Below are 13,771 nucleotides of genomic sequence, written 5' to 3' on the forward strand. Positions count from 1 at the left end.
AACAATGGCTGGACAACACACACAGGACTTGATGGGGAAAGAAAAATTACAAAAGATACCTTAACCTTGGACAGAATGGGTGGAGAGGGTGGTTGACAGGATTTGGGTAGATGGAGTGAATGTGTTCAAAATACCTTGTATGAAATTCTCAAAGAGTTAATAAAAATATTCCTTACTATGTCTGGATCTTGAATCCCTTCAAAATTGGTTCATATTATGCTTCAGAAGTTAATCTTTGTATATGCCATCATGTGTGCAAGCGTGTGCATCAGTTCAGTTCACTCCTGATTCTTGCTAGCTGTGGAAACAGTAGAGCCAGCTAGCATCTTGGCCATAGACACCCTACCGGATCTCTGAGAGACTGCAGGGATGCCTGCACATAACTGACTATTCTTGACGATTGTGTCTTATTAATGGCAAGCTACACACAGACCCACGCTGTAGACTGTTACAGTGTTGCAATCCAAGAGTGTTTGTGAAGTAGGCAGAATGAAGGAAGGGTTGCCTGGTCTAAGGCTACCATATAAATCCTCGGTCCTAATCTCCTAAGAACTGGTTTTTGTTTGAATGGATCTAGCCTTTAGGGTTTCAGTTATTGTGCTATTTCTTTTAAAGAAACAGTTCTTCCAGGGAAATGGTTAGGGACTTGAGGCCAGGGCAAGGCAGAGCGACCCTCTGAGTTCTATCCCTGACTCCCACATATTAGTGGAAAGAGAGAATCACTAAAATCGATAAACATAAACCAACGAAAAGGATTCAGCGTTTCAACATTTATCTTGCCTCATCAGCTTTACTGACAACTTCTTGGTGAGCTATTTACCTCCAGTATCTCCCATAATTTAGGATCCCCTCTTACAGGGTTTATGCTTTTTAAATATAGCAAAGTGCCTCAACGATTTTAAATAGAGTTTTAACACAAGACAAACTCAGATGAATTCAGAGGGACAACCCTATAGGCTTGTGGCTGGGAGTGAAAGAAAATCTGCACAGAGAGCCCTGTGCTCCTTCCTCTGAGAGGCCTCTGCCTTTCTCCCACAACTCTGACTCAGCATGAGTAGGTGGTTGGGCACCTGCAATCAGCCCTGAGAGCCCCAGGTTCTGAGGATGTAAACAAAAGTGTCACCCTGCCTCACTTCACTGTTTCTTTCCATCCGGGTTCTGGGTCTGGGCGCCTGACTCAGGTGCCAGCTCTACCCCTGCCTGGGCGTTGCCTGGGAACCGCGCCGCCGCAGTACAGCTCGGACCCTGTGCGGGCACCCGCGGGAAGCACTTTGCTCCTACGCGTTCCAGGCTCAGGCCGTGCGATCCAGCACCGCCTGCCGCACCCAGGCTGCACCATGGGGAATCTACCATCTGCTGCGAAGCACTGCCTCAGCTATCAGCAGCTTCTCCGTGAGCATCTGTGGAGCGGAGAGTCAGTGGCAGGGGCGCTGGACCCGGCGCAGGTACCACCTCGCGGCCTAGGGCGCCCCCACCCCCCCACAGCCTCTTCCCCACCAACCTCACCCGTATCCCCTTTGTGTCACCTCTGTATGCCAGCAGCTCTGTTGTCAGTGTGTGGCTCTGCAGCTGAAAAGCTGTTTCATCCTTTCTGTTGTGAACCAGAGGACTCGTCCCTGCAGGCCTAGCAGTTTCCCTACCTGGACCATTTGCAGGTGGCCTACAGGAGTGATCGTGTCTGTGTGTTTTCCTTGGAAGGGATGCATTTTCTATAGAACTTAGATCCACAGGCGTTCTTTCAAGGACTACCTTTGTTTCTCATTTTCTTCCTTGTAATTTGTAACGGACTACAAGCATGTCACCTTGTGGGTTAGAAAAAGGAATGACACCAATGCACATTAGGAAGGCGTACTACGATTAAAATCAAGTCACGTCAGAGCGTTGACGATCCCTAACGTCTTTTTGTATTAACAATATTAAACAAACGTGAGTAAAATCATTACAGAATAAAATTATTCCTGCAATTTTCCGAGAGCCATAATCATTATAAATGTTGAAACCTGTCATGAGTCCAGGGCTCCATGAGGCCTTGGCTATTAGCCTTTTTAATAACAGGTGCCGGTTCACCTTGTGAACAAGGTAGTTCCTGTTATTTTAGTGAGGTCGTCTAGTTTTGCTATGTGATGTTACACCAGCTATTCTAACAGTAGTTATTCTTTGTCTTATGGTGAAGTCTCAGCCCAGTGCTCCAGCAGGTGAAATTGAAACCTTGGATCCCTAAGTAGGACTCAGCATTTGTGGGTTGTTTTATATGGATACTTTGTGCCTCGTTTAATTAGAATATGGCCAGGGCTATTTGCAAGAGTCCTATTATCAGTTCGGTGTCTATCAACAGAAGATATGGCATATGAACACCATAGGCTATTCAGAAAGAAGAACAAAATCAAGTCATTTGCAGCTAGGTACCTGGAACAGGAAGTTACCATGTCATGACCCAGAGCCTGAAAAGACTAGCATTGCATGTTTTCTATGTGACTTGGGGCAGGGAGGGGGGAGAAACAAGGAAACAAAGTAGAGACTGGGAGAAATGAAGAGGACCAGGAGGAGGAGGAGGAGGAGGAGGAGAGTTAAGTGAAGGTAATGAGGCAGTAAATACAATCATACTGTATAGCATGTGTATGAAAGTGCCGTGATGAAATCTGTTGTTTTCTACAAGTAATATATACCAATAAAAAAGACACAAAAAATTGACCAGGACCCTCTGATGAAAACCCAGTGGTGACACTGGTGTAGTGGAAACTTGTGTCCTATCTCCTCCATGTCCTCACGGATAATTTCCATGAATCCTAGTTTGAACTTCCTTGGATGCTATTGGCACTCTTTAGCTGCCAGTTTGTTTTACACAATCAAGAATCCCTAACGTTTATTCTTCAGGATGAAATCACACGGCTTTATTGCTTAGGTGATCATTAGAGTTGTGTGTATACCCCTGTGTTTTGATTTGTACATTTTGTGGGCTTTGCAGCTGTCGACCAACAGCAGGATGACCTGTTAAGATGTAGAAATGAGGAAAAGAGAATTACTGGGCTTACTGATGAGGCAACAAAAGGACATGACTTTCAGACGCTCGTGTGCTTTCCTGGAAAACTCTCTAAGACATTTGAACATCTGCCAGCTCTTCTGCCTGTGACACTCCTGCTTGTTCCTTCATTGCATCTTACAAACCACTTCTTGGGTACAGCTCTTTCATAATTGTGTTCTTGTCGTCTCAGTAGCTTCTGTCTGTCTGGGCCATCATGTCCATCTGTCCTACAGCTTATCTCCTCTCGTAGTCTAGGTTATTATTTGTATCCCAGTTCTTGGTTTTATATTTTCATCTCTCTTCCGAGATTCAGTCTGAACTTACCTATCTCAACAAAGATGGGTCCTCAACATGACCAACTTGCATCTGTATTCTCTCCCCTGTGCTGGCTATTTTTCTGTGGGAAGTCATCCTTGTTCTATAGAGAAGTTCTCCTAGCTAATGAATTTCTATCCATCCTGGGACCATTTGGGAAGAGGGATCCTCAATTAAGAAAATGCCCCCACCAGATTGACCTGTGGACAAGCCTGTAGTGCATTATTTTTTGATTTATTTTTGATGTGGGATGGCTCAGCTGGCTGTAGGCAATGCCACCCCTGTGTGGGTGATCTTGGGTGCTACAAGACAGGAATCTGAGCAAACCATGAAAATCAAGCCACTCAGGATCGATCATCCATCGTCTCTGCATTATTTCAGTACTCCTGGCTCTTCCCTTTGGTTTTTTGCCTTTTGCCTTGTCTTCCTTCAGTAATGTGTGGTGATATATTGTTTGTGATTTATTAAAGCCACTGGAGATAAAAATAACAAAGCAGCCATACTAGTTAGCCAGGCAGTGGTGGCACGGACTTTTAATCCCAGTAGTCAGGATTAAGAGGTTAGTTCAAGGCCACACTGACTACTTGACATTGATCCAGTCCTAGAAGAAACAGCTCACACAAAGGTGATCTCAGCACCTGGGATCACACGTCTTTAATCCTAGTACAAGGGAGGTGGAGACAGGAGTGATATGGCTGGGTGGAGAGAGGAATAGAAGGCAGGAGACAGAAACTGAGAGCTTTTGTCTCTGAGGATTCCTGGAGACAGGATTGCCATTTCAGCTGGGTAGAGGTAAGATCTACTGGCTTGGCTGGTTTGCTTGTCTGATAGTCAGCTTGAAGCTTGAGCCAAAATATCAGTCTCTTGGTCTTTTATTTTATTTATTAATTTTTTTGTGCTACAGTAATGGACTGTGATATGGAACTTTAAGTTACAATAAATCCTTTCTTCCCCAAGTTGATTTTGGCCATGGTGTTTTATCATAACATTTAGTAACTCTTTGCCATATATTAAAACCAAATAAAACCAGGAAACAACCCAACATAGGACTTACCACACCTGACAAAATGTCTGGTTAGTGCTCATGGTCAGTATATACGTATTAAACAAATGATTGACTGCTCATCTTTACAGAGGATATGCCAAACATCACATACTCAGGAAAATCTTTCTAAAACAATGATTAGCACATTAGTATGCAATACATAATTATTAAATTAGTTCAAAATTAATGATAACAAGCACATGTTATCATATGAGTCTTAGTACCAGTGGAAGGGTGTTGTTACTGTTTGTAACTGGTCTTTTTTATTACATAGACCTCAGCCAAGATTTGATGGTGAAAAAGTGATGAAAATGAAATTTGAATGCTGTAAATAATCCACAAGGAACTTTACCACTTATTTGTTGCTGAATTTGGTAGAAAGATGATATGCAGGGTTGGCTGAGTGGTATGTTATGTGATAACTTGATTGCAGTTGGTATTGATAAAAACCTCGGTATGTGAGAATGCCATGCTAGCTAACAACAGGCTAGAAAACAAGACTTTTTTCTCCTTCCTCCATTTTCCCCTTTCCCAAAGTATCACAGTGTGCTGTGAGTCTTACTATTTGACTTTGTGCAAAGACTACCTTCCCTCTGCCATAAAATTTCACTGTACAAATTAAGTATAAAAGATCCTGATGAAGTAGAGGTAACCTCTTAAAAGCAATCAATCAGACTAGTAAAGTTTAATACCTATCTCTAATTTTCAATTCTATATGTGATATTTCTTCTTAAATTTAGGGAGAGAGTGATCTAAACTCTGTCCATTTTCTTTGCGACTGTGTAGCTTTAGCATACTTCCTAAGGAATTTGAGAGCACTGGACATGAATTTTTAGAAGAAGAAACACCCTCACTTGCTTGCTATTTATTTGGTGTTCGTCGATAACTTGTTCCCTTTCATTCCTTCATCTTTTCTTTATTTTGGAACAACATGTTTTTAATCTTCCTGTTGAATTAACATGCCAGTTATTATGCTTTTAAAATTATAATCATAATTGTTAACTATATTAACTATAATACATCAACATCTAACCTTGACTTACTAAAAAATAATACGATTGGTATTATAACATTTAAAGTGAGGCTGTAACACTTAACCCAATGATGCCTTTTGCCTTTTGGTACTTCATGTTTTATGTGTTTATTCTCCACATGGGATATTTATAAAATATATTTACCCAGTCACTGTTAATTTATATTTATGATTCACTTCCCCTTTCTTTTGTTCTCCATCCATTTATTCATTTCCAGTCTGGCATTGGAGATTGTTTTTCTTCCACCAGGATTATTCACTTCAGTCACCTCTTTACTGAAAACCTACTAGGATGCAGGATCATAATATGGCTTAGTGGGTAAAGGAAGTTGCAATCAAGCCTAATGACCTCAGTTCAATCCTGGGATCCAACTAGTGTAAGGAGAGAACCAAGTCCCGAAGCTGTCCCTTGACCTCCACCCATGTGCACACGTGTGTGCACATGCGTGTGTGCACAAACACACACACACACACACACACACACACACACACACTCACACACGCACACAGCCCACATCCATTAAATTAAAAAAAATAAATGTAATTCTAAGACAACAAAAAGATCACAGCAGCCTGGTAGCTCAGGTACTGGGGAGGCTGAGGAAGGAGGCAACTTAGAGAGACAATGGGAAACTCAATGAAATATTCTCACAAAATAGAACGTTAGAGTGGTTGAGAATACAGGATAACCACAGTCATAGTCTAGCATGCCCAGGTCCCTGAGTTCACTCCTCAGTACCACACACACAAAAAAAATGTGTTTGCTTATTTAGTGTAAAACCAGGCTTCTTTCAGCATGAACATGTGTGTTTAATACAATAGATACCAGTGAATGTCAATATAAATACAATCACACAAAGAATTCAAATTAACAAATAATTTCAATATGTAACAGCCATACAAAATGTGGATTTCTTAGCAGCTACAATAAAAAGATAGACAAGAAGTATCAGCTATTTTTTCTTGTTTCTTGTCTAGTAATAATGTATTTTTCACTTTCTCTTTGAATTGCAACACATTGAAACAATTTTCCTTTGTCTAGTTAGTGGTGTGTAGTAATTCCAATAACTAGATACTTGTGTATATCTCACATTTCTTTCTTTATTTTTTATTCTTTCCTTTCCATGTTCAGTACATTTTCTTCTTACATTCCTTTGCATCAATTGCTTCTTCAACGTTGTCTAACTTAGTGTCAGTCTAATTTATTGGATTCTATAATTTTAGGTTTCACAATTTTTGTGTGTGCATATATGTATTTGTATGTATGGTACATGTGTGCATGTATGCCCATGTATACGCATGTGTGTGCATGTGTTTGGAGGCCAGACATTGATGTCAAGTGTCTTTCCTGTCTCCCTCTACCTTATACATTGAGGCAGGTCTCTCACTTAAACCTAAAGCTTACTGATGCTGCTAATTTCGATCAGTAGCTTGCTCTAGATATCTTCCACCTCTGCCTCCTGATAATTAGGATTACAGATGAGCCCCATACCTACCTTGCATTTATGTTCGTGCTGGGAATATGAACTCTTGTCCTTATGCTTGGACAATATGTTGGTTACTTTATTATTACTTTAACACAATTTAGAATTACCTGGGAAGAGAGTCTTAACGAGGGATAGCCTACATTGGGCTAACCTGTGAGTATGTCTGTGGGGGACCGTCTTTAATAATTAATTGATATGGAACACCCAGCCTGTTGTGGGCAGCACCACTCCTGTGTGTAGGCTCAGGGAGTATACCTCTATGTGGAATGGGCTCCCAAAGTCCATTCCTATTCTAGGGACAAGTACTGATCTACTACAAGAGGCCCCATAGATTTCCAAGGCCTCCTCACTGACACCCACGTTCATGGGATCAGTCCCATGCTGGTTTCCCAGTTATCAGTCTGGGGTCCATGAGCTCCCCCTTGTTCAGGTCAGCTGTTCCTGTGGGTTTCTCCAGCCTGGTCTTGACCCCTTTGCTCATCACTCTTCCTTACTTTGACGTTTTCCACTCTTGATGTATTCTACATCTCTTCCTCTTATGATATAACTGGTTGCTTTTTTTTAAATATATGTGTATGACTGTATCTCCTTCACATATATGTGGCATACTAGCAAAAAGAAGTTTCTATTTTTATATTGTGCACTTACCTGTTATTTTGATATAAATGTCTCTTAAAATCCAATACTCTGATTACTCACCATCTTTAGATGAGTTTAAGATTTGATTGTTTTTGACTTGACTGTTGTTAAAGCTGTCCTACTGTCTGCCACATCTGTTAGTCTGTCATCCTTATCACTCCAAAATCCACATCTTTAACAAGGTTCATGTATTTTAAGGGATTATTTTATATTTAAATAAATCCTATTGTTTGAGTAACCAACAGCTGTCTAATTGGACTCCAAGCCTGCTCAAAGGGGAGGAATCCATGCCTCTTCTGTAAACCTAGCCAGCTACCAGTTGCTGGTGAGGTCATGGATCCTAGAGGGAAATTACTCCTGCTACTTTCCTAAACCAGCATAATTTCCAAGTGTGCTCTAAATATTCATCCTTAAACCTATGGAAGAAAGTTTCTCCACTTTAAAAATATTTTTTTTAAATTAGAAACAATCTTATTTTACATATCAATCCCAGTTCCCTCTCCCTCCCTCCTCCCATGCCCCCAAATGATGCCCCATCCCATTCCCCATCCACTCCTCAGGGAAGGTGAGGCCTTTCATGAGGGATTGTCAAAATCTGTCAAGTCATTTGGGTCAGGGCCTAGTCCCCCCCCCCCTTGTTTCTAGGCTGAGAGAGTATGCGTCTCCTTTCTTGCTCTCCTCTATTCATCTCCAGACTCAATCTTCCTGATCCCTCATGTTCTCCTCCCATTTCCTCTTCTCTCCTCTTTCGCCTACCTCCCTTCCCCCTCATCCCATGCTCCCAATTTGTTCAACAGCTCTTGTCCCTTTCCCCTTCACTGTGGGACCATGTATGTCTCTCTTAGTGTCCTCCTTGTTTCCTAGCTTCTCTGGAGGTGTGAATTATAGTCTGGTAATCCTTTGCTCTATGTCTAATATCTGTATATGAGTGAGTGCATACCATGTTTGTCTTCCTGTGACTGGGTTACCTCACTGAGGATGGTTTCTTCTAGTTCCATCCATTGTCCGTGAATTTCAAGATTTCATTGTTTTTTTTTTTTTTTCTGCTGAGTATTACTCCATTGTGTAAATGTACCACATTTTCTTTATCCATTCTTCAGTTAAGGGGCATCTAGGTTGCTTCTAGGTTCTGGCTATTATAAATAATGCTGCTGTGAACATAGTTGAAAAGTTGTCCTTGTTGTATGAATGTGCATCCTTTGGGTATATGCCTAAGAGTGGAATTGCTGGATCTTGAGGTAGACTGATTCCTATTTTCCTGAGAAACCACCATGCTGATTTTCAAAGTGGCTGTACAAGTTGCATTTCCACCAATGGAGGAGTGTTCCCCTTTCTCTACATCCTCTCCAGCCTAAACTGTCCTTGGTGTTATTGATTTTAGCCATTTTGACAAGTGGTGAAGATCTTTTCCCATTCTGTGGGCTGCCGTTTTTGTCTTGTTGACTGTCTTTTGCCTTACAGAAGCTTCTCAGTTTCAGGAGGTCCCATTTATTAATTGTAGATCTCAGTGTCTGTGCTACTGGTGTTAGGTTCAGCAAGCTGTCTCCTGTGCCAATTCATTCAACAATACCACCTACTTTTTCTTCTAAGAGGTGCAGTGTGGCTAAGTTTCTCCATTTTTACACTATGACTTTTCAAATAACTTTAGGTCAAATCTGGTCACACGTGGACTCCTGAATGTGCATGCCCGGCATATATATGTGGAGACAAGGCAGAAACCCAGGTCCTGTCTTATTTCCTATCCTATTAGGAAAGGTACTTCTTAATAATTTTACATCCTCATCTTCTTTAATGGAACTATATTTTTTTGTATGGACTTCCCATTTCTTTTCTTTTCTTTTTTCTTTTTTTTTGTTTTTTTGAGACAGGGTTTCTCTGTGTAGCTTTGGAGCCTATCGTGGCACTCACTCTGGAGACCAGGCTGGCCTCAAACTCACAGAGATCCATCTGTCTCTGCCTCCTGAGTTCTGGGATTAAAGGCGTGCACCACCAATGCCCGGCTGGACTTCCCATTTCAAGCACTTTCTATAGCCTTATAGTATAGCCACCACTGTTGGATGCTAAATAAGTACTTCCCAGGTGTTACCTGATTGCTTATTTAATAGTCACAGTAATCTGTTTTATATATTTCATGAGTATGGCACACAATGGTGAAATAACTTGCTTCATAGCCAGCAGCTAGCAAATAGCAGAGTTAGGTTGGGAACTCAGGAAGTTCTACTTCCAGAACATTGAGTTTATACTCCTGTTTCCATTGTAGTCATGAGAGCAATCACTTGTAGAGTTTATTGAATATTCTGGAAGCTCTGACTCAGCAGTGCACAGTTGGCTCCCAGCTGTCTTTGTGTTCTCTTCACCAGGTCTTGGTAAGCACTGTGCTGGATGGTACTGCCACTGTCTACCAACGGTAGTCAGTCTGGGCTTGTATCATGCTTCCTTCTCTGTCTCTTTTCTCAGCTCTTGGCTCCTGCTCATGGGGTGCAGATTGGGGAGAGACTGCTGTGAATTTTGACTTCCATTCTTCCCTTCCTGAGGTTAAGAGTAGAATTCAGTCTGGAATAGAATTGCATTGGATACAAAAGGAAAAACAACTTGGTTTCCAATAAATTTCCTGTTCCCTTCAATCTTCAATACTCTCTGTCCTTGGATTTCTGTTGGCTCCTGGATTCCTTGCTTTGTATGATTCCAGCTGGCTTTCACATCCTTCCTTTCCCCTATGTTGTGAGCTGAGATCTTGGTTTTTTTTTTTTTTTTCTTCATCAGCTTCAAGCTCCTCCAAGTCTTCTGGCTTTATGGTTATTCACTCTGTGCTGTAACTTTCTCTGACCCTTTCTTCTCTGTTTTCCACCCAGTTACACACTTTGCTTCTAGTTTTGCTTCTTTTTATTTTTCCTAGTCAACCAGGAGGCCAGACATTACAAACTCAGAACTGCCTTGGGTCACTTGAAGGTGACATGTGGTGTTCGAGAGACAAAATATGATCTCATATTTGGGTCATTTTAACTGGATTCTGGATTTGAAAGTTTTTGTCAAGCCTGGTTAAAGTCCTAAGAACAAAAGCAGCTTTTAGAATACTGGTTTCCTACTAGTTGCTTAGCAATTATTAATCTATGTAGGAGAGGTGAACTGTTGCCAACTGAGAAATTTAATTCCTGGAAAAATTTGATTGTATTACATTTAAACATGTAGGTAAAAAAGAATACATTATACAACATACATTTGCCTTCTAACTGTCTTAGGCATCAAATTACCTCCTGTGCTCAGGAAGTTTTGTTCTGGGAATCCTTGGTGGACAATGGTGTGGAAATAGTATGATGAGCTTGTTCCAAACATTTCTATTTTTCATCAGTGTAGGGCAGAGTAGTCATAATCATTTAGCTGGTAGGAAATTGTCATTAAGTCACCAGAAGCTTGCCATATTTACATTGGTCACTCTTCTTTTCCCGAATAATCAGGATTCAGTTTTAAATTAATATTCAAGAGTTTTTTTTAATTTCTCTGATAAAGTGAACCTTTTTAAAAAAAACTCATTTCATAATATTTTCTTACAGAAATGTTGATTAGTAAATCTTATCCTCAAAACATTTATTTCAAAATAAAACTCCACATGAAAATAATTCTACATAAATACTTTTAAAATTATCCAGGTCTATGAGGTTTATATTTTAATTTATTCACAATTTCACAATGTATGTTAATTATCAAGTAATTTTGTGCCTTCACTAGATAAATAAACTTAAAAGGCTTTTGTGTAGCTCAGTGGTAGAGCCCTTACATAGTATGTGAAAGCTCTGATTTTAATTCCCTTATTAAAAAAGGAATTTAAAAGCTGTTCTTCATTTCTGCATAGTCATAGAGAGATCAGAGTTGTTTTCTTTTTAACAATATATTTTGTACAATTATACAATATATTTTGATCATATTTTCCCTTCCCAAATGCCTCCAAGATCCCCCCTAATTTCACAGTCTCTCTCTCTCTCTCTCTCTCTCTCTCTATCTCTCTATCTCTCTCTCTCTCTCTCACACACCACACACACACACACACACACACACACAATCAAACAGAAGAGAAGAAGAAGAAGAAGAAGAAGAAGAAGAAGAAGAAGAAGAAGAAGAAGAAGAAGAAGAAGAAGAAGAAGAAGAAAAGGGGAAAGGAGGGGAGGGAGGGAAGGGAAGGGAAGGGAAGGAAGGAAGGAAGGAAGGAAGGAAGGAAGGAAGGAAGGAAGGAAGGAAAGATGAAGGAGTCTGTTTTTGTATTGTCACCTACTTCTGGGCATGAGGTCCACCCTGGAGTGTTGACACACACAGTGACACTCCATTGGAGAAAACTAGTTTTCTTTTCCCCAGCAGACATCAGTTGCCTAGAGTTTCTTGGTTATGGGTGGAGCGTTGTGTTCACTTCCCCTTCTTAGTTCTCAGACGTTGTTTGCTGTCACAGTCTCTGTGAGTTCATATGTGCATCAGTCTTGTTGTGTTTAGAAGATGCTATTTCCTTGGAGTTATATATCACATCTGGGTCTAACAGTCTTTCTGCCTCCTCTTCCTCTTGGATCCCTGGGCCTTTGGGGCAAAGGTTTGATAAAGACATCCCGTTTAGGGCTTGTATGCCAAAGTCTCTCACTCTCTGCACACTGTACAGTTTTGGGCCTCTGTTAATTACCATCATTGAAAAAAGAAGCTGCTCTGATGAGAGTTGAGTGATTCACTAATCTGTGGGTATAAAAATGTCATCAGGAATCATTTTATTGTCTTTCTTTAACAGAACAATAGTAGTATGTTTTCCCCTAGGCCTGTACCATGTCTTGTCTCAGGTTCTTGGCCATTTTAGCAGTGTTGAGAATGTGTTTCATCTCATGGAGCAGGCCTTAAATCCAACCATAATGTGGTTGGTTACTTCTGTATTATTTGTGCCACTATTGCACAAATGTATCTTGTAGGCAGGTCATGTGTGCATTTCAGTCCAAATAACCACAGAGGTAAGGTACCTCATAAGAGACCACCAGGAGGTGGGGATCTTACAAGGAAGGGGAAATAGAATATCATGTTATAAAGAGATAAAGGGAGACTAGAATAGGGTAAAGGAGAGAATATGGAGAGGGACAGTTAAAACTTAAGATCTGTGCATTCTAAGGAACTGGTGTTTAGAAAAATCCACTTCTCTGGTAATTGCAGTGTTGTGAGTAGAAAGAAGAAAGAATGAGGTGTGACTGTCTGACACAGCATGGTAAAGATCATTTAGGGGAAGAGGAACAAAGATTTATGGGAAGTAAAACCAAGACTCCATCTTTAAAGATTTATTTTTTATTTTAAATTTATGTGTATGAGTGGTTTGCCTGCTTGCCTGCCTGCATGTATGTATATCATGTACATGCTTGGTGTCCCCAGAAGCCAGAAGAGAGTGTGAAATTCCTTCAGACTGGAGTTACAAACCATTGTGAGCTACCATGTGCATGCTGGGAACTGAACTCTGCAAGAGTAGCCAGTTCTTTTAGTGGATTTCTCTAGTTCTCTGAGTTTACGCTTTCATTCTGCATTGCTGTGTTCCTTTAAAAATATAGCTTCCTTGTTCTACTTTTTATTTGCCATTGTTTTCTAATTCTTTCTTGCAACTAAACATTTTTAACACTTATTTAATTTAATTATTTGTATCTGTGTGGCTGTGTGGTGGTATGTGCATATGAGTGCAGGTACCAGTAGAGTCCAGCAAGGGTCTCTAACATCCTGTTACAAATGGTTGTGAGCTGCCCTATTGTAGATGCTGGGGACCAAACTTAGGTCTTTTTGTAGAGAATCAAATGCTCTAAATTCTTAAGCCATCGACCCAGCCCCTGCAATTACATTAAAAACACAAATTTGTAAGCTTGTTTTAATCTAGTACAGGAGAATAGCAGTTCTTATGGAAGTGTTAGACTTGAGAGTCATGTAAAATTTGAATAGGTAAGAATGCATTTCTGGTCAGAGTAAGAGGTGCAGAGTCAATGGAAAGAAATATGGAGTGTTCTTTCTTTTTTAAAATATATTTCAATTAAAATATAATTACTATAATTACATCATTTCCCCATTCCCTTTCCTCTGTCTGGCCCCTCCCATGTTTCCCCATCTCTCTCTCTGAATTGATGACCTCTTTTCTTTGATTAATACATGTGTGTGTGTGAGTGTGTGTGTGTGTGTGTGTGTGTGTGTGTGTGTGTTTGTGTAGATATAAACAAATATTTAAGTTCAGTCTGCTG

At 40.4% G+C, this 13,771-nt stretch overlaps 1 protein-coding gene across 3 annotated transcripts in view; it reads left to right on the top strand.

Annotated features, from left to right (window-relative positions):
* The first annotated feature begins 1,337 nt into the window (after positions 1-1,337).
* Hmgcll1 (3-hydroxymethyl-3-methylglutaryl-CoA lyase like 1) overlaps positions 1,338-13,771 on the top strand; it is a 130,404-nt gene continuing 117,970 nt past the window's right edge. For all 3 annotated transcript variants that reach the window (XM_027411131.2, XM_035444484.1, XM_035444485.1), the window contains exon 1: positions 1,338-1,445. In XM_027411131.2, the coding sequence (XP_027266932.1) occupies positions 1,338-1,445 (108 nt within the window). The remainder of the gene's footprint in view (positions 1,446-13,771) is intronic.

The sequence above is a fragment of the Cricetulus griseus genome, chromosome 4 (assembly GCF_003668045.3).
Source record: "Cricetulus griseus strain 17A/GY chromosome 4, alternate assembly CriGri-PICRH-1.0, whole genome shotgun sequence".
NCBI classification, from domain to species: Eukaryota; Metazoa; Chordata; class Mammalia; order Rodentia; family Cricetidae; genus Cricetulus; species Cricetulus griseus.